A 20,304-nucleotide genomic window follows, 5' to 3' on the forward strand; every position below is an offset into this window, starting at 1 on the left:
GGGAATGGAGATTTTGCAATATCCTTCTCCCAGGAGTGAGGAGGGAATGGGGGATTTTGCAGTATCCTTCCCCTGGAGTGGAGTGGGAATGGAGATTTTGCAATATCCATCTCCCAGGAGTGAGGAGGGAATGGAGATTTTGCAGTATCCTTCCCCTGGAGTGGAGTGGGAATGGAGATTTTGCAATATCCTTCTCCCAGGAGTGAGGAGGGAATGGGGGATTTTGCAGTATCCTTCCCCTGGAGTGGAGTGGGAATGAAGATTTTGCAATATCCTTCTCCCAGGAGTGAGGAGGGAATGGAGATTTTGCAGTATCCTTCCCCTGCCATGCCCACCAAGCCACACCCACCAAGTCACGCCCACAGAACCGGTAGTAAAAAAAAATGGATTTCACCACTCCTTGTGCTCTACCTACAAGAGGTTGCTCCTCCTCCCCGGCCAGTTACCTGCAAGAGGCAGTAGCCGACCTCGGAGTGTTCAGCCAGGCTCACGTTGTAGACTTGGCGTTTGAAGACGGGTTCGTTGTCGTTGGCATCCGCGACGGCGACGCTCACCAGGCACGACGCAGACAGAGGCGGCGCGCCCAAGTCCCGGGCCAGCGCCCATAGCTGCACCAGCGCTTCCCGCTCGCGATCCAACGCGGCTCGGAGACTCAGGACGCCGCTGAGCGGGTCGAGGTGGAAAAGCGCGCCGTGAGGCTGAGAGGGAGCCAAGGCGTAGCGCACCTGGCTGTTGCGAGAGCCCGGCTCGTCGGCATCCGAAGCGCTGAGGCGCAAGACCACCGCGCCGGGCGAGGCGGCTTCGGAGACGGTGGCGCGGTAGCGAGGCTGGGCGAAGGCGGGAGCCTGGTCGTTTCGGTCGGCCACGCGGAAGGCCAGCACGTGGCGGGAGGAGAGCGGCGGGACGCCGGCATCGACGGCCGTCAAGCGGAGCTCGTAAGCCTGACGGGTCTCCCGGTCTAAGGGACCGTCGACGCATAGGAAATAGACGCCGCCGTCGCCAGAGCGCCGCAGTGAAAAGGCGCCTTCGCCGCCTTCCAGGCTCAGCGTCACGCCGCCTCCTCTTCCTCCCGGCTGTTCGTCGGGGTCGGAGACGGACACGCGGGCTACGTAGTCCCCCGACCGCGCCCCTTCGGAGATTTTGGCGCCGGCCTCGGTGAGGTAGAGCAACCGAATGACCGGCGGGTTGTCGTTCACGTCGAGGACTTCCACGGAGACCCAGGCGGTGGCCATTTCGGGCTGGGCGCCGCCGTCGCGAGCTTCCACAGCCAGGCGGTGGCTGGCGCGCAGCTCGCGATCCAGCGGCCGGCGCAAACGGAGTAACCCGCTGCGCTCGCCCACCTCGAAGTAAATCTCCGCGGAGGAGTCTCCCTGGCGGCGGCTGAGAGCGTAACGCACCTCCCCGTTGACACCCAGATCCGGGTCGGTGGCGCAAACCCGACACACGGAGGTTCCCGCCGGCGCGTCTTCCCGCAGGCGGGCGCGATACTCGCGTTGCCCGAAAGCGGGAGCGTTGTCGTTTTCATCCAGCACTTGGATCTCTACCCCGAGGCGTCCGCTCCGGCGAGGGCTGCCGCCGTCCCAAGCCTCGACCAGCAACCGATGGGTAGCCGCCTGCTCCCGATCCAGCCGTCTCAGCAAGAGCAGCTCCAGAGGGTCCGAGGGAGCGCCGTAGCGCACCTGGAAAAACGGAGCTTCTTCCTCCTCCGCCGAGCCGTCCTGACCCCACGGCAGCAAGGAGTAGCCTTGGAGGCCGAAGCTTCCCTCGTCGGGATCGCGCGCGGCGGGCAAGCGGAAAGCGCTGCCGGGCGGGCTGAGCTCGGAGACGCCGAGATGCGCCAAATCCTGAGGGAAGCGGGGAGCGTGGTCGTTCACGTCGGCGACGGCGATTTCCACCTGCAAGATCGCCCCTCTCGGCGTGGCCGCCGCGAAGCTGTAGCGCGCCGTCCGCTCGCGGTCCAGGGGCCTGGCGGTCAGGATGAGGCCGGTGTCGGTGTGCACGTGGAAATCCGCGAACAGGGCGGACTCCCCGCTGCCTTCCGATAAGAAAAACCCACCGGGGTGGGCTTCCCCGGGGGGCAGCCCTGCGCTGATGTCCCCCACCAGAGTGTCTGCCGGCAGCTCTTCCTCCACTCCCAAGCTGAGGTGGTACACCTGGGCTGAACACTCCCCCGCGATGCATAGGCAGAACCACAGTGGGATCGGCCATCTCCCGGCGATCCACGGCTTAAGGGCCGGTCGCCCCCTCAGCTTCCTCCGTCTCTTCCTCATCTTCAAGGCGAGACACCGGAGCTCCATGCTCTCCTCGATCTCTTTGCCCGAAGCTGGTGCGTTAAACACTCTGCCCATAGGAGCCCTTGTAGCTCAGCCAAGTCAGACTGACCAGAGCTTCTCCTTAGTCCTTTCCTCTTCCACGCTCTCTCAGCCCTCCTTGTAGCCTAGACTGAGTGCAGTCAGACTGCGTTCATCCATAAAACTTGGGCTAAGAGGCACCGATGCCAGGCGCCAGTGGGCAGGACATCTCCCTTGCCTCTCTCCCGACGTGACTCCTTGTTTCTGATGCTGCAGCAGCCTTACCCAGGCACCTCTGAGATGCTAACACACCCCCACTACCCCATGTGATGGTGGGGGTGTGGGCAAGTGGGTAGCATGGGACTTAGCCCCAATTAACCAGCCTATAGCACCCTTGCTGCGCACTATGTACCCAGCTAACTTTGAAAACAAGATTAAGATTTTATTTTAATTCATTTTTAATTCCTCTTGGCCTCCCACCTTTCGAAGGAAGTTATACAGCACAGCTTGCTAAAGCATACTGTCGTGCAATTTATATGGTGGAATACTATTGTTCAGGATTCTAATCTCTGACTTACATCTTTTCTTTTTGTCACTTTAAACTATTTTAAGCCAATCCTCAGTAGTCCTTGCTGAATTAATTTTGAGATGCTCCCCTCATCTTAGCAGCTCTTTCTGTTTCTTTCTTTTTTTACTTTATCTTTGCAAAACGTGGAAGTCTCCAAAACTATGGTTTTGAGTGATGATATGTAAAAGCTAAATGAGGAATGAATATCATAATTAGAAAGAATGACGAGCAGGGGATGTATATATGTTTTATAGAAATCTACGATAACCTGTACATGTTTGATATGTATGTCCAGTACTTAGTAAATAGATAATTCACAGTAATAAAAAACGTTTTTATAATGCTTTCAGGACTTTAAAATGTTTTGTTTGTTTTATCTGATTTTACTCTTATAACAAGTACTTTTATAACAAATAAAAATTATTACATCTTCTACTCTAGACTGAAGTCTTACATAAGATCACTTCACAGCAGAAGAGTCAGCCTTGTGCCTTCCAATATATAGCTCAAACCAGTGATGAAATCCAAATGTTTTTACTACTGATTCTGTGGGCATGGCTTGGGCGTGCAGCGGAAGGATACTATAAAATCTCCATTCCCACCCCACTCCAGGGAAAGAATACTGCAAAATCTCCATTCCCTCCCCACTCCTGGAGGAAGGATATTGCAAAATTTCCATTCCCACCCCACTCTGGGGCTAGCCAGAGGTGGTATTTGCCAGTTCTCCGAACTACTCAAAATTTCCACTACCGATTCTCCAGAACCTGCTGGATTCACCCCTAGCTCAAACTCTTAGTCCTATAATACTATTATTATTTTGTTGAAGGACACCTCCATGAAATCACCAGGAGTACAACCCAAATTAGAATATAAGGTTACCTTTTAAGAAGTATTATACTTGATTTTGGAATCCAGGATGGGAAATTCAAAATATTTTGCTAGTTCTGGGATAGATGCAAGGAGTCCCGATCCTGTCATAAATAAATGCCTTGCCTCTGACCCAGAGCTGGAAGCGGGGGGGCTGGACAAGCCAGCCCCCAAGGTCCACCCTAGCCCAATAACCCCTCCTTACCTTAGCCACGCCCCAGGGGTACTTAAGGGTCAGCCATGCGGTCCTGCAACACTTCCAGATCTGTACCTGCAAAGTTAAGATGTATGATCAATAAAAGATAATTGATTCACTAAGAACTTGTCTATGGAGTTATTGGGCACGATCCTCGAACACATTTAACAATATGGTAGCAGAGGATGGTTTGATAGCCCAATCCTAATACTCCGCAGCATGCAAGGGACCACGACAGACAGGGTGAATACCAGGGCATTCACCAAGAAGATGGCAGAACGGCCTGCTCAACCCGAAACCACGCAAGGAGAGGCACCAGAGAAAAGCGGCCTACTCCATCACCCATCCACCCCGGCCAGGAGCAACAAGGGGTGGACGAAGCACGAAACCTCAAAGGAGGAGATGCATCACCTGAAAGAAAAACTCCTCGAGCTGATAGATTCATCACAAAGTAACAACGACCTCATCGCGGAACTCCGAAGCCTGATCGAAGGCTGCGAAGCAGCGAGTGAGGAAGATGAGGACGAATCCGGTCACAGCGAAGGAGACCCGGTAAGGGAAAATTTCCCCCACCAAAAACCTACCGCAAAGGCCGAAGGAGGCTTCGCGCCCTTTTCACGGCGGCCATCTTGGAAGGCGGCGTCATCAAAAATGGCCGACCATCCACCAATAGACTCCCGAGATTCAAATTCCGCGGCGGGAATCGGGGCCTACTCCAAAACTACCGACCAAAAATATCACAAAAAACAAAAAGACCCAAAACCCAAACCTACAAGCTCACCTACCGAGCCCGAGATCAATAAGGCCATCGAACTAATCGCCGCGGCCCTAGGGGACAAGGTAAAAATACAAACCGCAGACCCCGGTGCCAGGCCGAAAAATAAAAGGGACCCCAGCGCGACGTGGGCCGGCGCCGATGCCCACCCCGGGAAGGCGACCACCATCGCGTGGGACCAGGACCACCCAGAGCCCCTGAGGGACCCACACGCAAAAACGAGACACCAAGGGCGGTGGGATTACTCACCGGACCGACGACCGGGACCAGATCCGTGGACCGCGAGGCCATCCACAGGCAGAGGACGTCCATCGGCGGGCAGGGGGATCGGCCCGACACCCACAGGCGGCACCCGCGCGAGACCGGGCCGACCGGGACCATTCGCGGCCACAACGGGACTCCCAACGTCCATCGGCGATCCTCACCGCTCTCCGAGACTCCAGGCGGCGATCTACGACGATCCCGAGCAGGCAAGCCCAACCGGAGAGGAGCTGAAGGCCCATCCGGAAGATTGGGGCCTTCATCCGGGAGCAGCATGGACGAGCTCCTCACTCCACGACGACTGGGGAGAAATGAACTTCACGCATGCGCAGCGCGCCCCTGTAAGAGAAACGGAACAAGACATAGAGCTACACCGACGCAGGCACATAGAGACAAGTCAGTTCAGACTTGCCACAGTCGTTCCCCTGCCTTATTGCGAGTATCCTTATGTGAGGAACCATGGACAGCGACACAATGTAAGTAATTTAACTTACAATTCAGGGAATTTACCCAGTGATTTTCCAAAACTGAGGCTAGATGGGGAAAATTTCCTAGACTGGAATCAACAACTCCAGGGCACCCTACTTAAAGAAGACCTGCTATCCATGATTACTGACCCCCCAGAAAAACCCTGGACTTTTGAACTGGATTGCATCCACCACAAGGCTTATTGCATTGTCATAGCTAGCATTACCCCCAGTATTTACCCCAGCATTGGTCACCACCTAACTGCATTAGAGATAATACAAAGAATGCACAAACTGTTTTACTGCCAAAGTGTTGCCAGCACCACCAGGCTATCCAGGGAATTCTATGCCACAAAACTCAAGGCAGGGACACCCATGAGCGAGCATTTACTATCACTAAATAATACTAGAACCCAGCTGACACAAAGGGGGGAGGTCATAAGCGAGAGGACCATGATAAGTATCATAGTGAATTCCCTAGACCCCAGTTGGGACACATTTATTACGCAGATAGACAACCTAGGGACAGGGAGGCTCTCACTTGACTTACTAACGAGTAAACTAATATCTGAAGATTGCATCAGAAAGGAACGCTCCCTAAGCCGCAGGGAGCAGAGACCCAGCAGAAAAGTTGAGCCACAGGGCAGGAGCCAGAGCAACACAGAGTGCTATACATGTGGGTCAAGAAACCATTACAAGAGGGACTGCCCCAAAAATACAGGTGACAGGATGCATAGGAGAGATAGACTAGAACAAAGGACCAGGCATACTAGCGGACGCTCACCAGAGGCCAGGCACAGGCGTAGGGACTCACCTAGCCCTAGAGACAGGAGAGACCACAGGGACAGTTCCAGGGAAAGTCACACCGGATCCCTATATGGCATAGGGGACCAAGCACGACACGTATGCCAAGGCAGGGAGGAAGGCACATGGCTGCTGGACTCAGGAGCCACAAACCACACCACACATGATCGCAACCTACTAACCTCTTTCACGGGAGAAAGCTTTGTAGTGAAAGTGGCTAACCAAAATAACGTACAAGTGACAGGCAAAGGTAATGCATACGTACCAGGGATAGGTACGGTGCGTGGAGTACTTCTAGTCCCAAGTATACCATATAATATCCTTGCCACCCTAAAACTAAGCAAGGATAACAATGTTGAGGTGATTTTCAAAGAAGGAAAGGCACAGATAACCAGAGGGGGTAAAGGGATAGGAAAAGTAATAGTCTGTGGGGAACTACCATTCTTCCACCCAATTAAGAGCACTCAACCAGAAGTGAACAGTCACCAAGAGGCCAGTCCCAATAGCGCAGACAACGCAAGTGGGGAAGTAGAGGGGGTTGAGCTCACCCACACCACTGATGAACCAAGTAAACGGGGGACACCTAGAAAGGAAAAACCTATGATAGGGAAACCAATGCATGACAACTGTGCTCATCTATTGCACAGGAAACTAGGACACATTAGTTTCCCCGTAGTGCAGAAAATGTTGGAATGTTCTGAAGGTGTAAAAATAAAGGATTGTGAGAACTATCTCGAGTGTTCTATTTGTAAGGGCTCCAAATTAAAAACCAAACCAAGGCCCAAGAAGTCAGTACGCACAACTAATTCGATTTTTCAACTTGTGCATATGGACCTAGTTGGACCACTAAGGCCCTCCATCAAATACAGGAAGAGGTACTTCCTCACCATAGTGGATGACTTTAGCCGCTATGGCTTCGTGTACACCCTAAAACACAAAAGTGAGGTTTTTCAAAAATTTAAGGAATTCTATGCAAGGGTAGAGACACAACACAACACCAAAATCAGACAAATAATGACAGACCGGGGGTCCGAATTCTTATCAAGCGACTTCTCGCGATGGTTAAAGGCACGCGGGATGGTCCACTACACAACTTCGCCATTTTCCGCTTTTCAAAATGGCGTGGCGGAACGAAAAAACGGAACGCTACAGACCATGATGAGGTGCGCATTAGACGATGCCGGCCTAGGGCAGCATTTCTGGTCCGAAGCACTCATTTATTCAAACTATACTTTAAATAGACTGTGGTCCAGCGTACTAAATAAAACCCCATATGAACTAATGTACCAAAGGAAACCACAGGTGTCACACTTACACATATTCGGGGTTACAGCAGATGTACATATACCCAAGCAACTCAGGCGTAAGGGAGACAGGGTATCCAGGAGGCTGAGGTTCATGGGCTATGAACCAGGGACGAAGGGATACAGGTTCATAGACAATAGCAACAATTTCGTGATATCACGAACAGCTGTTTTTCACGAAAACGCTAACTGGTCTAAAATACACCTCAACGAGGTGTCCCTTAACAAGGACGGACCAGGGGATGAGCAAAAAGAAATGAAACGCCAAGCAGAGAGGGACACTGAACAGAGGAAAAACAAACCCAAGGGACAGGAAATATCAGTGAAGGGATGGAAGGAAAACCACCCGATCATTAAAGTAGACTCACTCTCCGAGAAGGAAGCTAGGTACATGCATGACACAGAAACACCCCCTGACAGGCCAGTCAGGACAAACAGGGGCAAGAGGCCAGAAAGGTTAGGGGACTACATACTATCCCTACATAATAACCAACTAACCCCCAACACGTATGAGGACGTACTGAGGTTGCCAAATGAGGAGAGAGAAAAATGGGAACAGGCCATGGAAAGGGAAATGGATAGCTTGAGAGAACTAAAAGTATACACTCCCTCTAAAGTCCCAACAGGAAAGACAACCATAGGCACCAGGTGGGTCTACAAGGTTAAAACCCTAGAGGGAAACAAAACACTCTACAAAGCAAGGCTGGTGGCTCAGGGATTCGCCCAGAAATACCCTGATGACTACACGGAAACATACTCCCCCACGGTCAGGGCCGAGAGTGTGAAGTGTGCACTCGTAATCGCATCACTGCTAGGATTAGAAGTGCACCAGTTCGACGTGCAAACCGCTTACCTGCACGCTGAACTCGACAAGGAGATATATGTGAAAGCGCCACCCAGCCAAAGTACCAAAAAGGGGGAAACCTGGATTTTAAACCGAAGCTTGTATGGACTCAAACAATCAGGGAAGCGTTGGTATGAGTGCCTATCCAAGACATTAAAATCCATGGGGTTCTTAGCCACTTCAGCCGACAACTGTTTTTTTACCAAGAAGTCGGACAACTCCCTCGAATATGTTTTGATATACGTAGACGATATATTATATATCAGTGATCAAGCCAGCAAATGTAGTAACTTCGCAAATGAACTAGGAAAACATTTTACACTAAAAGTATTGGGCAAAGTAGACAAATACTTGGGGGTGCAAATCACGAAAACAAACAAGGGCTTTCAACTGTCACAGAAAGATAAAATTTTGGAACTAGTTCATAAATGCAACATGGCAAACGCCAAGGGGTGTGAAACGCCAATGCAACCAGATTTTCTAAAGGACATGTATAATGAGGCTGAGGCGTTCGAGGACAATACATTATACAGGTCCACCATAGGCTCTCTACTATACATTGCAAACTGGACCAGGCCAGACATCGCACTACCAGTTAATTTACTGTCAAGGCATGTGGGGAAGCCCACCGTGTACCACTGGGAGGCCATCAAAAGAGTACTAAGATATCTAAAGCAAACCTCTGAGGCTTGCCTGTCATTAGAGCCCGAGAACACCACAACACCCACACTCACGTGTTACGCTGACGCTGACTGGGCTGGGGATGTAAAGTGCAGAAGGAGTACTTCAGGTTACATATTTTTTCTAAACAACAGCCCAGTTCATTGGTATACAGGCAAGCAAGACCTGGTAGCCACATCCACCACGGAGGCCGAATATATCTGCTTGTCCAAAGCCGCCGACAACCTGGTCTGGTTTGATGACCTTCTCGCTGACATATGGGCCGAGCCAAGCTACCCCATCATCATGCACGAGGACAACAAAGCTGCCATGGAAATATCTAAGGCTGAAGCGGTGGGTCAAAGGTCGAGGCATATCGACATAAAATATAAGCACGTTAGACAGTTCGCGAACATAGGATTTGTGAAGGTTATACACTGTGACACGGAAGAGCAAACAGCAGACATTCTAACAAAGCCATTGCAAAATAAACAGCACACGTATCTCACATCAAAATTAGGCGTTCTACTAAAAAGGACACCTCAGTCACACACAACGCAGAAACATCTCGGCCAGGCATTTAGAGGGGGTTTTGTCATAAATAAATGCCTTGCCTCTGACCCAGAGCTGGAAGCGGGGGGGCTGGACAAGCCAGCCCCCAAGGTCCACCCTAGCCCAATAACCCCTCCTTACCTTAGCCACGCCCCAGGGGTACTTAAGGGTCAGCCATGCGGTCCTGCAACACTTCCAGATCTGTACCTGCAAAGTTAAGATGTATGATCAATAAAAGATAATTGATTCACTAAGAACTTGTCTATGGAGTTATTGGGCACGATCCTCGAACACATTTAACAGATCCAGTTGCGTCCCTTTCTGGATCGGGACTCCTTACTCACGGTCACTCATGCCCTCGTCACTTCCCACCTGGACTATTGCAACGCTCTCTACATGGGGCTCCCCTTGAGGAGCACCCGGAGGCTCCAACTGGCGCAGAGTGCGGCCGCGCAGGTGGTTATGGGAGCGACATGGTGTTCCCATGTAACACCTCTCCTGTGCAAGCTGCACTGGCTCCTGGTGGTCTTCCGGGTGCGCTTCAAGGTTTCGGTTACCACCTTTAGAGCGCTCCATGGCTTAGGACCTGGTTATCTACAGGACCGCCTGCTGTCACCAATAGCCTCCCACCGGCCGGTACGCTCTCATAGAGAGGGGCTCTTCCGGGTGCCTTCGGCCAAACAATGTCGACTGGCGGCCCCCAGGGGGAGAGCCTTCTCTGTGGGGGCACCTACTATCTGGAATGAGCTCCCCCTGGAGATACGGAGGATCCTGGATCTGCGCACCTTCCGCCGCGCTCTTAAGACCTTTTTATTCCATCAGGCTGGTCTGGCCTAATCTTTTCCCCTTTTTCCCTTTTTAAAATGTAAATTTTAATCTGTTTTAAATTATTGGGGTGTTTTAAATCTGTCTTGGGCTAAATTGTTTAATTCGGTTTTACTTTACTTTAAATTTTGTATTTATATGTTTTATCTTGTGGCTGTTCACCGCCCTGAGCCCTTCGGGAGTAGGGCGGTATATAAATCAAATGAAATGAAAAATGAAATGAAAAAATGCTGTAGTATCAATGATGGGCAGTCTATTAGCCATGCAATATGTGCCTCCATAGTCCTACATTTACACCCCAGGACCTAATTTGAAGAACTGAAATTCGATAACAAAATGAAGAAATGCCACTTTTAAAAGGGAGGAGAGAGTGTAAAATAACCTGCTAAGCTAAAAAATATTTTTTTAAAAAAAACCACCTCAAATTCCAAAAGATCTCTTTCCCCTATCTGTGTGTGTATATAAATATTAGTACAATAAGGTAAAAAATATCTGAATAAAAGAGCAAAACAACAGAACACAGAATCACAGAGCTGGAAGGGTCCTTAGAGGTTTCTAGTCCCACCAAGGCTGGGATCAGAAGTGATGGTTGATCTCCCATAGAAATAAATGATCCCCAGCAATCATGTAGGTTATTTCTAGCATAGAACTAGGGAAAAATATGACAGCTTTTATTTTCTAAATCCATCTTAATTTGACTGTTTTAAGCAAAGCATAAGGCAAAAGTTATAGATATTGGTACATTTCAGTTCCAGAACTAAACTCTTAAATCATACGTAATGTTCAGTGCTTCGGTTTTGATTCCAGAAAGATCTTCAAAGCATTTGGGACTTATCTGTACAGATACTTAAAAGTATCTGTAATACTTTAAATTAGCTCTGCTTTCTCCTTGGATCATGCAAATAGGGAATGCAACATGAAATCAGAATTGGGGATGGTGGTAATTCTTATTATACACATTTTCAATTTAATGGAAACCATGTCGCTAACAATTGTTAGGTAAAAAGAAAAAGCAACTGCACTTCAATAGAACAATAAAAAGCAGTGGTTTGGGTTTTTTTAAGTTTTTCTTTTTTCTGTTGTTTTAACCAGTTTAGGATAGTTGGAGAAGGGTGAAAGGAAGGGAGTTTAAAAAGAAAGGTTCCCCTCGCACATATGTGCTAGTCATTCCGGACTCGAGAGGGCGGTGCTCATATCCATTTCAAAGCCGAAGAGCCAGCACTGTCTGAAGACGTCTCCGTGGTCATGTGGCCTGCATGACTAAACGCTAAAGGCGCACGGAACACTGTTACCTTCCCACCAAAGGTGGTCCATATTTTTCTACTTGCATTTTTTACCTGCTTTCAAACTGCTAGGTTGGCAGAAGCTGGACCAAGTAACAGGAGCTCACCCCATTACGCGGCACTAGGGATTCGAACCGCTGAAGTGCCGACCTTTCGATCGACAAGCTCAGCATCTTAGCCACTGAGCCACCGCGTCCCTGGAAGGGAGTTTAGAGTTGAGATATTCTTCACAGAAAGACCTGCTTTCTTCCTCCCTCCCTCCCTCCCTCTCTCTCTCTCTCTTCCTCCCTCTCTCTCTCTCTCTCTCTCTCTCTCTCTCTCTCTCTCTCTCTCTCTCTCTTTCACACACCGGAGGTAGTCTGATTAGATTTAGAATTTTGCAGATCAGTCATTTGATTCCAGCTCCAAATCAATTTATAGTTCAAATAGCTGTCTTTTAAATCTATGGGAAAATTTGCACCCCAGTAGCAATTAGAACCATCTGGATCTTTTAAAGAAAATCAGATTTGCATAAATCATACCATCACAATCCCATGAATATTATCTGAGGTTGAGTCACTATGATCAGACTAGGTTTCTTAAAAACAGCTGCAGATGATAAGTGCTCCATCGAACACAGCAAATGATGTGACATTGTGCAGGATCTGATTTTAGATTGAGGGTGTACAGATTTTTTTTTAAGTCCGAGAGGCACATTTTACTTTTGAATAGTTTGCCAGGGAATAAAGTCCAAAAGCAAAAGGAAAAGGAAAGAGAAAAAGAAAGGAAAGGAAAGGAAATACACTACCTGTATTTTTCTATTGTAACCTTCCACACCCTATGCCTATATGTATCCTAGACTTAGAATAACTTTGTCAATTTGAATATACACTAATCAGCATACATTAAAATGAAATTTTGTTGCATACCGCTCTCAAAGGGTCACTACCTCCAATATATACTACATAAACATGACAAAATAAATAAATACAAAATTATTTATATACCCATATATAGGACGCAGAAAAACAAGAAGTCTAGTTTGGATGTATACATGTACATGACAAGAAAAACTAATCTTGTGAGTGTACCAGATGGTTGGCATAAGGAACAACGCTGTTACAGAATCTGGTAGTCCTGCTAGAAATACTTTGAAACCGCCTCCCAGAGGGGAGCAACAGAAGCAGTCCATAAAGTGGGTGTGTGGGGTCTCTAACAATGCTTTGAGCTCTAAGCACATAGTGCTTACAAGCAGTATCCTGAATAATGGGAAGCAAGCTTCCTATAATCTTCACTGTCTTCACCACTGTCTGTATGGTCCTTCTATCTGAGGCCACCAAACCAAACGGATGGAGTTTGTTAAAACATTCTCAATGGTGCCTCTGTTACATGGCTGCATTTTCTCACCGTTTCCATTACATTCACTTTGTCTGCCAAATTTTATGGATTAGGATCAGATCAAGAAGAAATAACCTTGTACTTCCCCTTCCCCTTTCCCCCATTCTAATTTGAAAAGTGTGCAATTTTCTTGTCAGAAGTAACTCCTTTTAGATAATTAGTAGTACTCACCAACAATAGTGTCATACCATACTTTGTCATCTATGAGAATTTGGCACTCTCCAAGATTTTTTTTTTTTAATGTGTTGGAAAATACATTTTTACTATGTGGATTGTATTACATTAATTTAGAGAAATGTATTTTGTGACATAACCCAGGTCTTCCAAGTACTATGCCTTTTTAAAAAGTTATTGGAAAATCAGCAAAAGAAAGATGGAAGCAAAGTTTTAAATTAACACTACCTTTGTTGTGGTGCTATCTTAGCTGCCTGTTCTTGGATCATATAAATCTTAGTTTTGACCAAAAAGTAGAAAAGAATGTAAAGAGCATTAAGATAATAGGGCAGATGTTTTCTTTTTTCAAAAAAAAATATGAAAAGTGCCTGCAAATCTGTAGTTGATTAAAAATAGGTTTTTTTCTTTCTCTTTCAAATCTTAGTAGATTAAGAGAACAAATACTCCATCACATTAACTTATTTTCAGGAAATTGGAACTATTACTTGCTTTTAAAATGGCTTTTAGCTCATTCCCCAAGTCTTAAAATAATGCTGAATGTGTTGCCAATTTAAGACAAATCTCAGCTCCAATCTCCTTCATGGCTTACATAAAAGCCAATTGTGGTGATGCCAAAACTTTGATTATTTAGTATTTTGTTCACGATCTATCACAACTATTATTTATTATTATTTATTTATTTATTTATTTATTTATTATTTTATTGTTCATATTTCTATGCCGCCCACTCTCCGAGGACTCTGGGCGGCTTACACCAAAGACAGTAAACTAAATAGCATATTGCCCCCTAACAATCTGGGTCCTCATTTTACCCACCTCGGAAGGATGGAAGGCTGAGTCATCCTTGAGCCGGTGAGATTCAGCTGAACGTCAGCTGAAGTAGCTGCAATACTGCACCCTAACCACTGCACCACCTCGGCTCTATATACTGGATATGAAAAAAAAGAAAGGTAAATGCCATGTAATTATCATTCCATATTGAGTCAAATACCAGTAGATAACCAGTTTAGCATAAACTTTCAAATGTCCAAGTCAGAAGACTATTTACCATCAACATTTGCATTAAAATAAGTATTCAAACTACTTTGAAGTTGATTGAGTGTTAATGACAGCCATTCCTTTCTAACTGCAGGTGTATTCTGCAAGCAGAGGCTAATGAGATTTGCTGTGATTGGAGATGCTGGCTAAATCATTCTTACTTGGAAGAATTCTGGCATGTATAATGGGATTAGCTTTCAAAGAAATGTGTTTAGGATCAAGATGCTTATTTGTTTTTCTAATGCAAAGGAACTTTGTGTGCTAGCTAAAGATGTTATTGTATGCAAATGTATTTGCATTTCATTGTTATCTTTAATTAAACTTGGAGACAAAAATAATTCTTATTCCAGATACACAAAATGAGCTACACTTCCATGAATGACCAAATAATTCTTCAAAATTACAAATGGGGCTATTATTATCTTGAGCTATTATTTACTTTTGTTCTTATATTTCTAATTTTTTCCTAGTTTTTGTGATATATAAAACTGATAGGAGGAGAGATATTATTGTTTGGAGCATGACAATCAATATTTTATACTTCTTCTTGTGCCATATCCTTCATCGGACTTTGGCGGTCATGTTGGCAATCCTATTTTTATCAACAGCCGCATGAAAAAGTGTTGTGGGGTTTTGTCCAAACCAGTCATTTAGATTATGAAGCCATGATGTTTTTCTTCTGCCTGGACCTCATTTGTCTTCAATCTTTCCTTGGAAGATTAAGTAAAATATGCCGTATTTTTCTGGGTGTTGTATCACATGTCCAAAATATTCTAACTTTTACTTTTTATGGTTTTGATGATTTCCCTTGGCTCTCCTAGGCGGCTTATCCCCTCCTCATTTCTGATTTTGTCAACCCAACTTATACGTAACAGCCGCCTGTAAATCCACATTACAAAGGCAAAAATGCTGAAATGCCATCATGACTATCTGCATGGAGACTCTTTTAAAGGTAAAGGTTCCCCTCGCACATATGTGCTAGGCATTCCCGACTCTAGGGGGCGGTGCCTATCTCTGTTTCAAAGCCGAAGAGCCAGTGCTGTCTGAAGACGTCTCCGTGCTTATGTGGCTGGCATGACTAGATGGCAAAGGCGCACGGAACGCTGTTACCTTCCCACCAAAGGTGGTCCCTATTTTTCTACTTGCATTTTTTTACGTGCTTTTGAATTGCTAGGTTGGCAGAAGCTAGGACAAGTAATGGAAGCTCACCCCATTACGCGGCACTTAGGGATTCGAACCACTGAACTGCCAACCTTACGATCGACAAGCTCAGCATCTTAGCCACTGAGCCACCGTGTCCCCTTTAGACATCCACTAATATAAGGGCTGAGGAGCAGAGCACCCTTAGAGAAAGATTGCACCATAACAACCGTCTGCTAGTATCAAGAGGAAGGAAACAGAATATGCAGGCTAGAACAGCCTGCTATTTTACGGTATAATTGGAAATCCAGGTTGTTATGTATTTATTTCACTAGGAAAAACACATCTCTATTTTCTGTCGAAAGAAGGGGGGAAAACAACTCCTGAGATTTCCATTTTTTTTAAAAAATGAGCATAAAATAACTTGAATTGCTAAACACTGCACCCTGCTCACATTTTAGATCTGTCTGCACTCAGATGAGCAAATACGCTTTTTTAAAAAAATAAATCCAGTGACTATAGTTCCACTAAAAGATGATGAAAAATTTGAATTTCTTGGGAGTGCCATCCAGAAATATTAAGCAAATTCTACCACTCCAGTTAGGTTAGCCAGTGAAAAGTCATCCTCTAAAACAATCATTGGAAGTGTCCTCTTAGGACAAGGACCCAAAGGAATATAATAACACAAATATTCAACATTGCCACTTTCGGGGTCCCTTTAATAGAACAATGCCATATTTTGCAACACAAGATGTGTGCTTTCTCTGATGCTACTCTCTGGAATGATAGATTTTCCAGAAATTTTAAAAACTTGCCTGCCTCCCAGGCCTTAGGGGCCTAAGTATGCAACAATGTTTTCGTTTGTTTGCATCCTACCTTTATTATTTTTACAAATAGCTCAAGGTGGAGAACATAAAAAGAGCCTTGGTGGTGCAGCAGACTAAAGCACTGTTAAGTAACACCAGCTGCCTGCAATTACTGCAAGTTCAAATCTCACCAGGCTCAAGGTTGACTCAGCCTTCCATCCTTCCGAGGTAGGTAAAATGAGGACCCAGATTGTGGGGGCAATAAGATGACTTTGTATAAAAAAGAACACCGCTTAGGGCGTGGGAGTGAAAGCCCTACTAAGCAGGTATATACAAAAGTATGAAGGCTATTGCTTAACGCATTGTAAGCCGCCCTGAGTCTCCGGAGAAGGGCGGCATATAAATCGAACCAATAAATAAATAAATAAATAAATAAATAAATAAATAAATAAATAAATAAATAAATAAATAAATAAATAGCTGATACAATTTCCCCCTCTCCCCCCCCAACATTCCTCTGAAGTGGATTGGGCTGAGTGAGTGATTGGTCCAAAGACATCCAACTGGCTTTCACAGCTAACGTGGGACTTGAACTCACTTTTTCCCGTTTTCTCACTTCTCCCGTTTTCTAGCCTGGTGCCTTAAACACTAGACCAAATTAAAACATAAAAACCATAAAACATATAAATATTGAATTCTGGCACGAAGCAGTTAAAACCAAGATAGAAATAATAAAGTTAAAAATTCTATAGAATTTAATTGTTCAAATGCATCAGATTTTCTCTTTATATTTTTGTTTTTTAATTGTGTGCCATGTGGAGTCACTGGAGTCGGTCACATCTACATTTAAATTCTCATCCTCATCTCAATAGCACCATATATAAACTATATGTCTTTTATGTATTTGTTTATATTTAAACTCAGTTTAATTCAAGAAGACATACTTCCAAAGAAACATATAAATGCAGACTTATACAGTCATAGTTTGGACTGTATATTTCTTCTGCATGTGAGACTCTGTGAAACCCTGCTCAACAGCCTTCCTACTTGAAAAAAAAATGTTTTTTTTCTCAGGACAGAAAGCTAGCTGTGATCTCTAAAGCATAAGTCTAGTCATTACGTCATATCTAATGAGACAATGTCCCTTGGAGAATTGAGTCATTTTTGCCATAACCTAGACCAGTGATGGCTAACCTTTTTGGCACTGAGTGCCGAAAGTGCGTGTACACCTACAGCCATAATGCAATGCCCATGCCCACCCCTGCGCATGTGCACACCCGTGTGCCCTGCCCCCCACGCATGCATGTGCATTTCCCGCATGTACCCCACCCTCCACGCATGCGTGGCAGAGACCCAAAAACCATCTGGCCAGCAGGAGGTGCATGCTCATGAGCAGTGGAGCTGAGCTGGGGCGACGGCATATGTGCCCACAGAAAGGACGCCACAGGTGGCACGCGTGCCATAGGTTTGCCATCACAGACCTAGACATATTCTAACAACTAGCAAAAACTGAATTTTGAAAGAAATACCTTGTGTTGCAAATAACTAAACGAAAAGTATTCTGCTAGTCTTTATTTTCAAATGCCTAAACTTCTTAAACAGATGAATTATAATTGTCTTGTGTTTTCCCCTGTAAAAGAACATTGGAAAAATATGCTGTTCCATATAAAGACCATATAAAACTGTTTCAATACAAGATTCATGAACAGAACCACAGAGCGCCTACTAGGCTGACAATTTAAAACTGATCAGAAATGTATGTTTGCAGCTCAGAAACAAATGTTACTCTAAAGTAACCTCTTTGTAAAGAAGGCGGGTAGCACTCCTAATGCATTTCATCATAGGGTCAGTTTTAGCTTTCAGCATCAGACACCATCACAGCTTATTAGAAATGATTTGTGCATGGGATCATGTAGACTGCAAGATTATAAAGCATCTCCATGCAGATCAGAATCAGATGTGGGGCAAGCCATTCCTGTTTCAATAGGCCATTAGTCATCCTTACTATTTTATCAGTTTGTGCGTATATCAGTGTTGTGACACCAACTCCGGAGCCTGTCCTAACAGAGGAAGAGGACTCAGAAGGTGATGGAGAGGAACTGACAAGGCCTTCCTCTCCAGGACCCTCTTTTCTGGCAATGCCTCAGGTTCCATCTGAAGGCCAGGAGGAACAGCCTGGGATGTGCCAAGAAGAAGGCATATCAGAGCACCAATTGATAGGGAGCGAGGATGATGAATCCTGGCTTGAGCCCAGGCAGCGTTGGAGGGAGAAGCGTGCGCAGCAACGGAAGAGGCATGGGAGGGCCAGAGATTGAGCTGAGTCACAGAGCCATGCCCCACCAGGAATAAAAGTGGGTGGGATTGCTCTTCAGGCTTTGTGACGGACAAAGTTAAACCCTGAAAGTCACATCGTGATCTCTGAAATTCGGCTTGGATATATTTTGGACTGAACATTGACTAAACTCTTGTCTCATGGATAATTTGTTGCTCCTGGAACGGACTGAAGATAAGTCCTCTTCTGCTATATGAGAGTGAAAACGGTCTTGGCAGGCATTCGGCAGTTTGCTGCCAAAACCTTGGTCTGCCAAGAATTCTAATCTGTTTACTTAATAAAATATTGGCAGGCGTGCTTGGTATTACCTTTGCCTGTGTGAGGAAGGGGGACAGAACAATCATGAATTAATGTATATAGTATAATACTGTGGTGGGACCGAAAGCTATCTCCATGCCATGGAAATGCGAATGCTCCATTGGATATCGGGCATCTCCCTTCTTGACCACATCACAAACGACACCATTCAACATTTTGGTGAGGCACCAATTATAGAGAAGATGAGAGAAGGCCGGCTGCTCTGGTATGGACATGTCCTGAGAGCAGCACCTTCCACCGTTGCCAAGACTGCCTACCAACTAGAAGTCAATGGCCAGTGACCTTGCGGGTGCCCAAAACAGAGATGGCAAGACACCATCAACAAAGATATGCAAGCCGCAGGCCTGCACCCTGGAGACACAGCTGACCACGCCCAGTGGCGCTCAATGATCTGAAAAGTGGACCATGCACTTGCTGGAATATGCTAGGAAGAATGTTGTGGTGGAATCACCGGTTGAAGGGGAGGGGCCCCTACCATGGAAAGTTAAGAGATATTCCATCTAAGGAGAAAATGTCTGAGATCAAACCCTTAGGTATATATCTGGCAAAATTCTTGCAATATATATATTTATTTGTTAAATTTATTTGCTGCCTATCTCACCAGAGGCTATTCTAGGAGGGGTATAGGTGATCAAAAATAAAAGTATCTCTTGGGGCCATCCACAAGTGGTTCTAGTTGTTTGTGCTTGACAAATGTAGAGATAAATATTTTTTCTGACCTAAGTACTACCCTTGACATTTATGTTCGTGTTTAATTTTTTAATTTAATTAATTTCCTTGCTCTCTGGAGTGATCCCTTCCCTGCCACACATGCAACAGGACCCAACTTGCCTGTATGAAAGTCCTTAAGTCCTTCATCCAGGCATTTAGTGTCAGTTGAATGGGACTCCTTCTGAGTTTGTTTTGCAGTGTGTTTGATTGCTATTTTACATTTTTATCTATATATTGTTTTTTTAAAAGGATCTAACCGGTGTGTTTATTCATCTTTTGTTCTGCATATGTGTCTAGATGTACATGTTCCTGAAATATGATTTGGGTTTGAGGATAGTTTGCAAAATAACACTATCAAAGAACAGGAGTCTATGTAAAATACTAATTAGTTAAAGAATAATTAGCACTATAACTGTACGTCTACTATAAATAGAACATACTCCACATCATAAGGCTCCTTTGAGTGCATTCTACCCCAGAGGTGGCTAGTGGACTAGGAAAATCCCATCTGCATTCTGTTCATGTAATGCTTACCTAGTTTTACCCAACTTGTTAATTTTAATGTTTTAAATTCTTGTTTTTATAGTGTAAGCCACCTAGAGTCACTCAATAGTAAATGAGTGACATACAAATTTAATAAATAAATGAGCAGCATAAGTTTTCCACACAGAATGGACTGTTCAGAGAAAGCCTTTTATTATGCAGAACTAA

The 20,304-nt window shown here is 45.6% G+C and overlaps 1 protein-coding gene across 1 annotated transcript in view; it reads right to left on the reverse strand.

The window, feature by feature from the left end:
- LOC139320581 (protocadherin-23-like) overlaps window positions 1-2,348 on the reverse strand; it is a 52,804-nt gene extending 50,456 nt beyond the window's left edge. Inside the window, exon 1 of the mRNA XM_070948958.1 lies at window positions 440-2,348. Coding sequence (XP_070805059.1) covers window positions 440-2,348 — 1,909 coding nt within the window. The remainder of the gene's footprint in view (window positions 1-439) is intronic.
- Window positions 2,349-20,304: the final 17,956 nt, after the last annotated feature.

This window comes from Pituophis catenifer, unplaced genomic scaffold, assembly GCF_029215685.1.
Source record: "Pituophis catenifer annectens isolate HBS135680 unplaced genomic scaffold, rPitCat1.0.hap2 SCAF_8, whole genome shotgun sequence".
Taxonomy (NCBI): Eukaryota; Metazoa; Chordata; class Lepidosauria; order Squamata; family Colubridae; genus Pituophis; species Pituophis catenifer.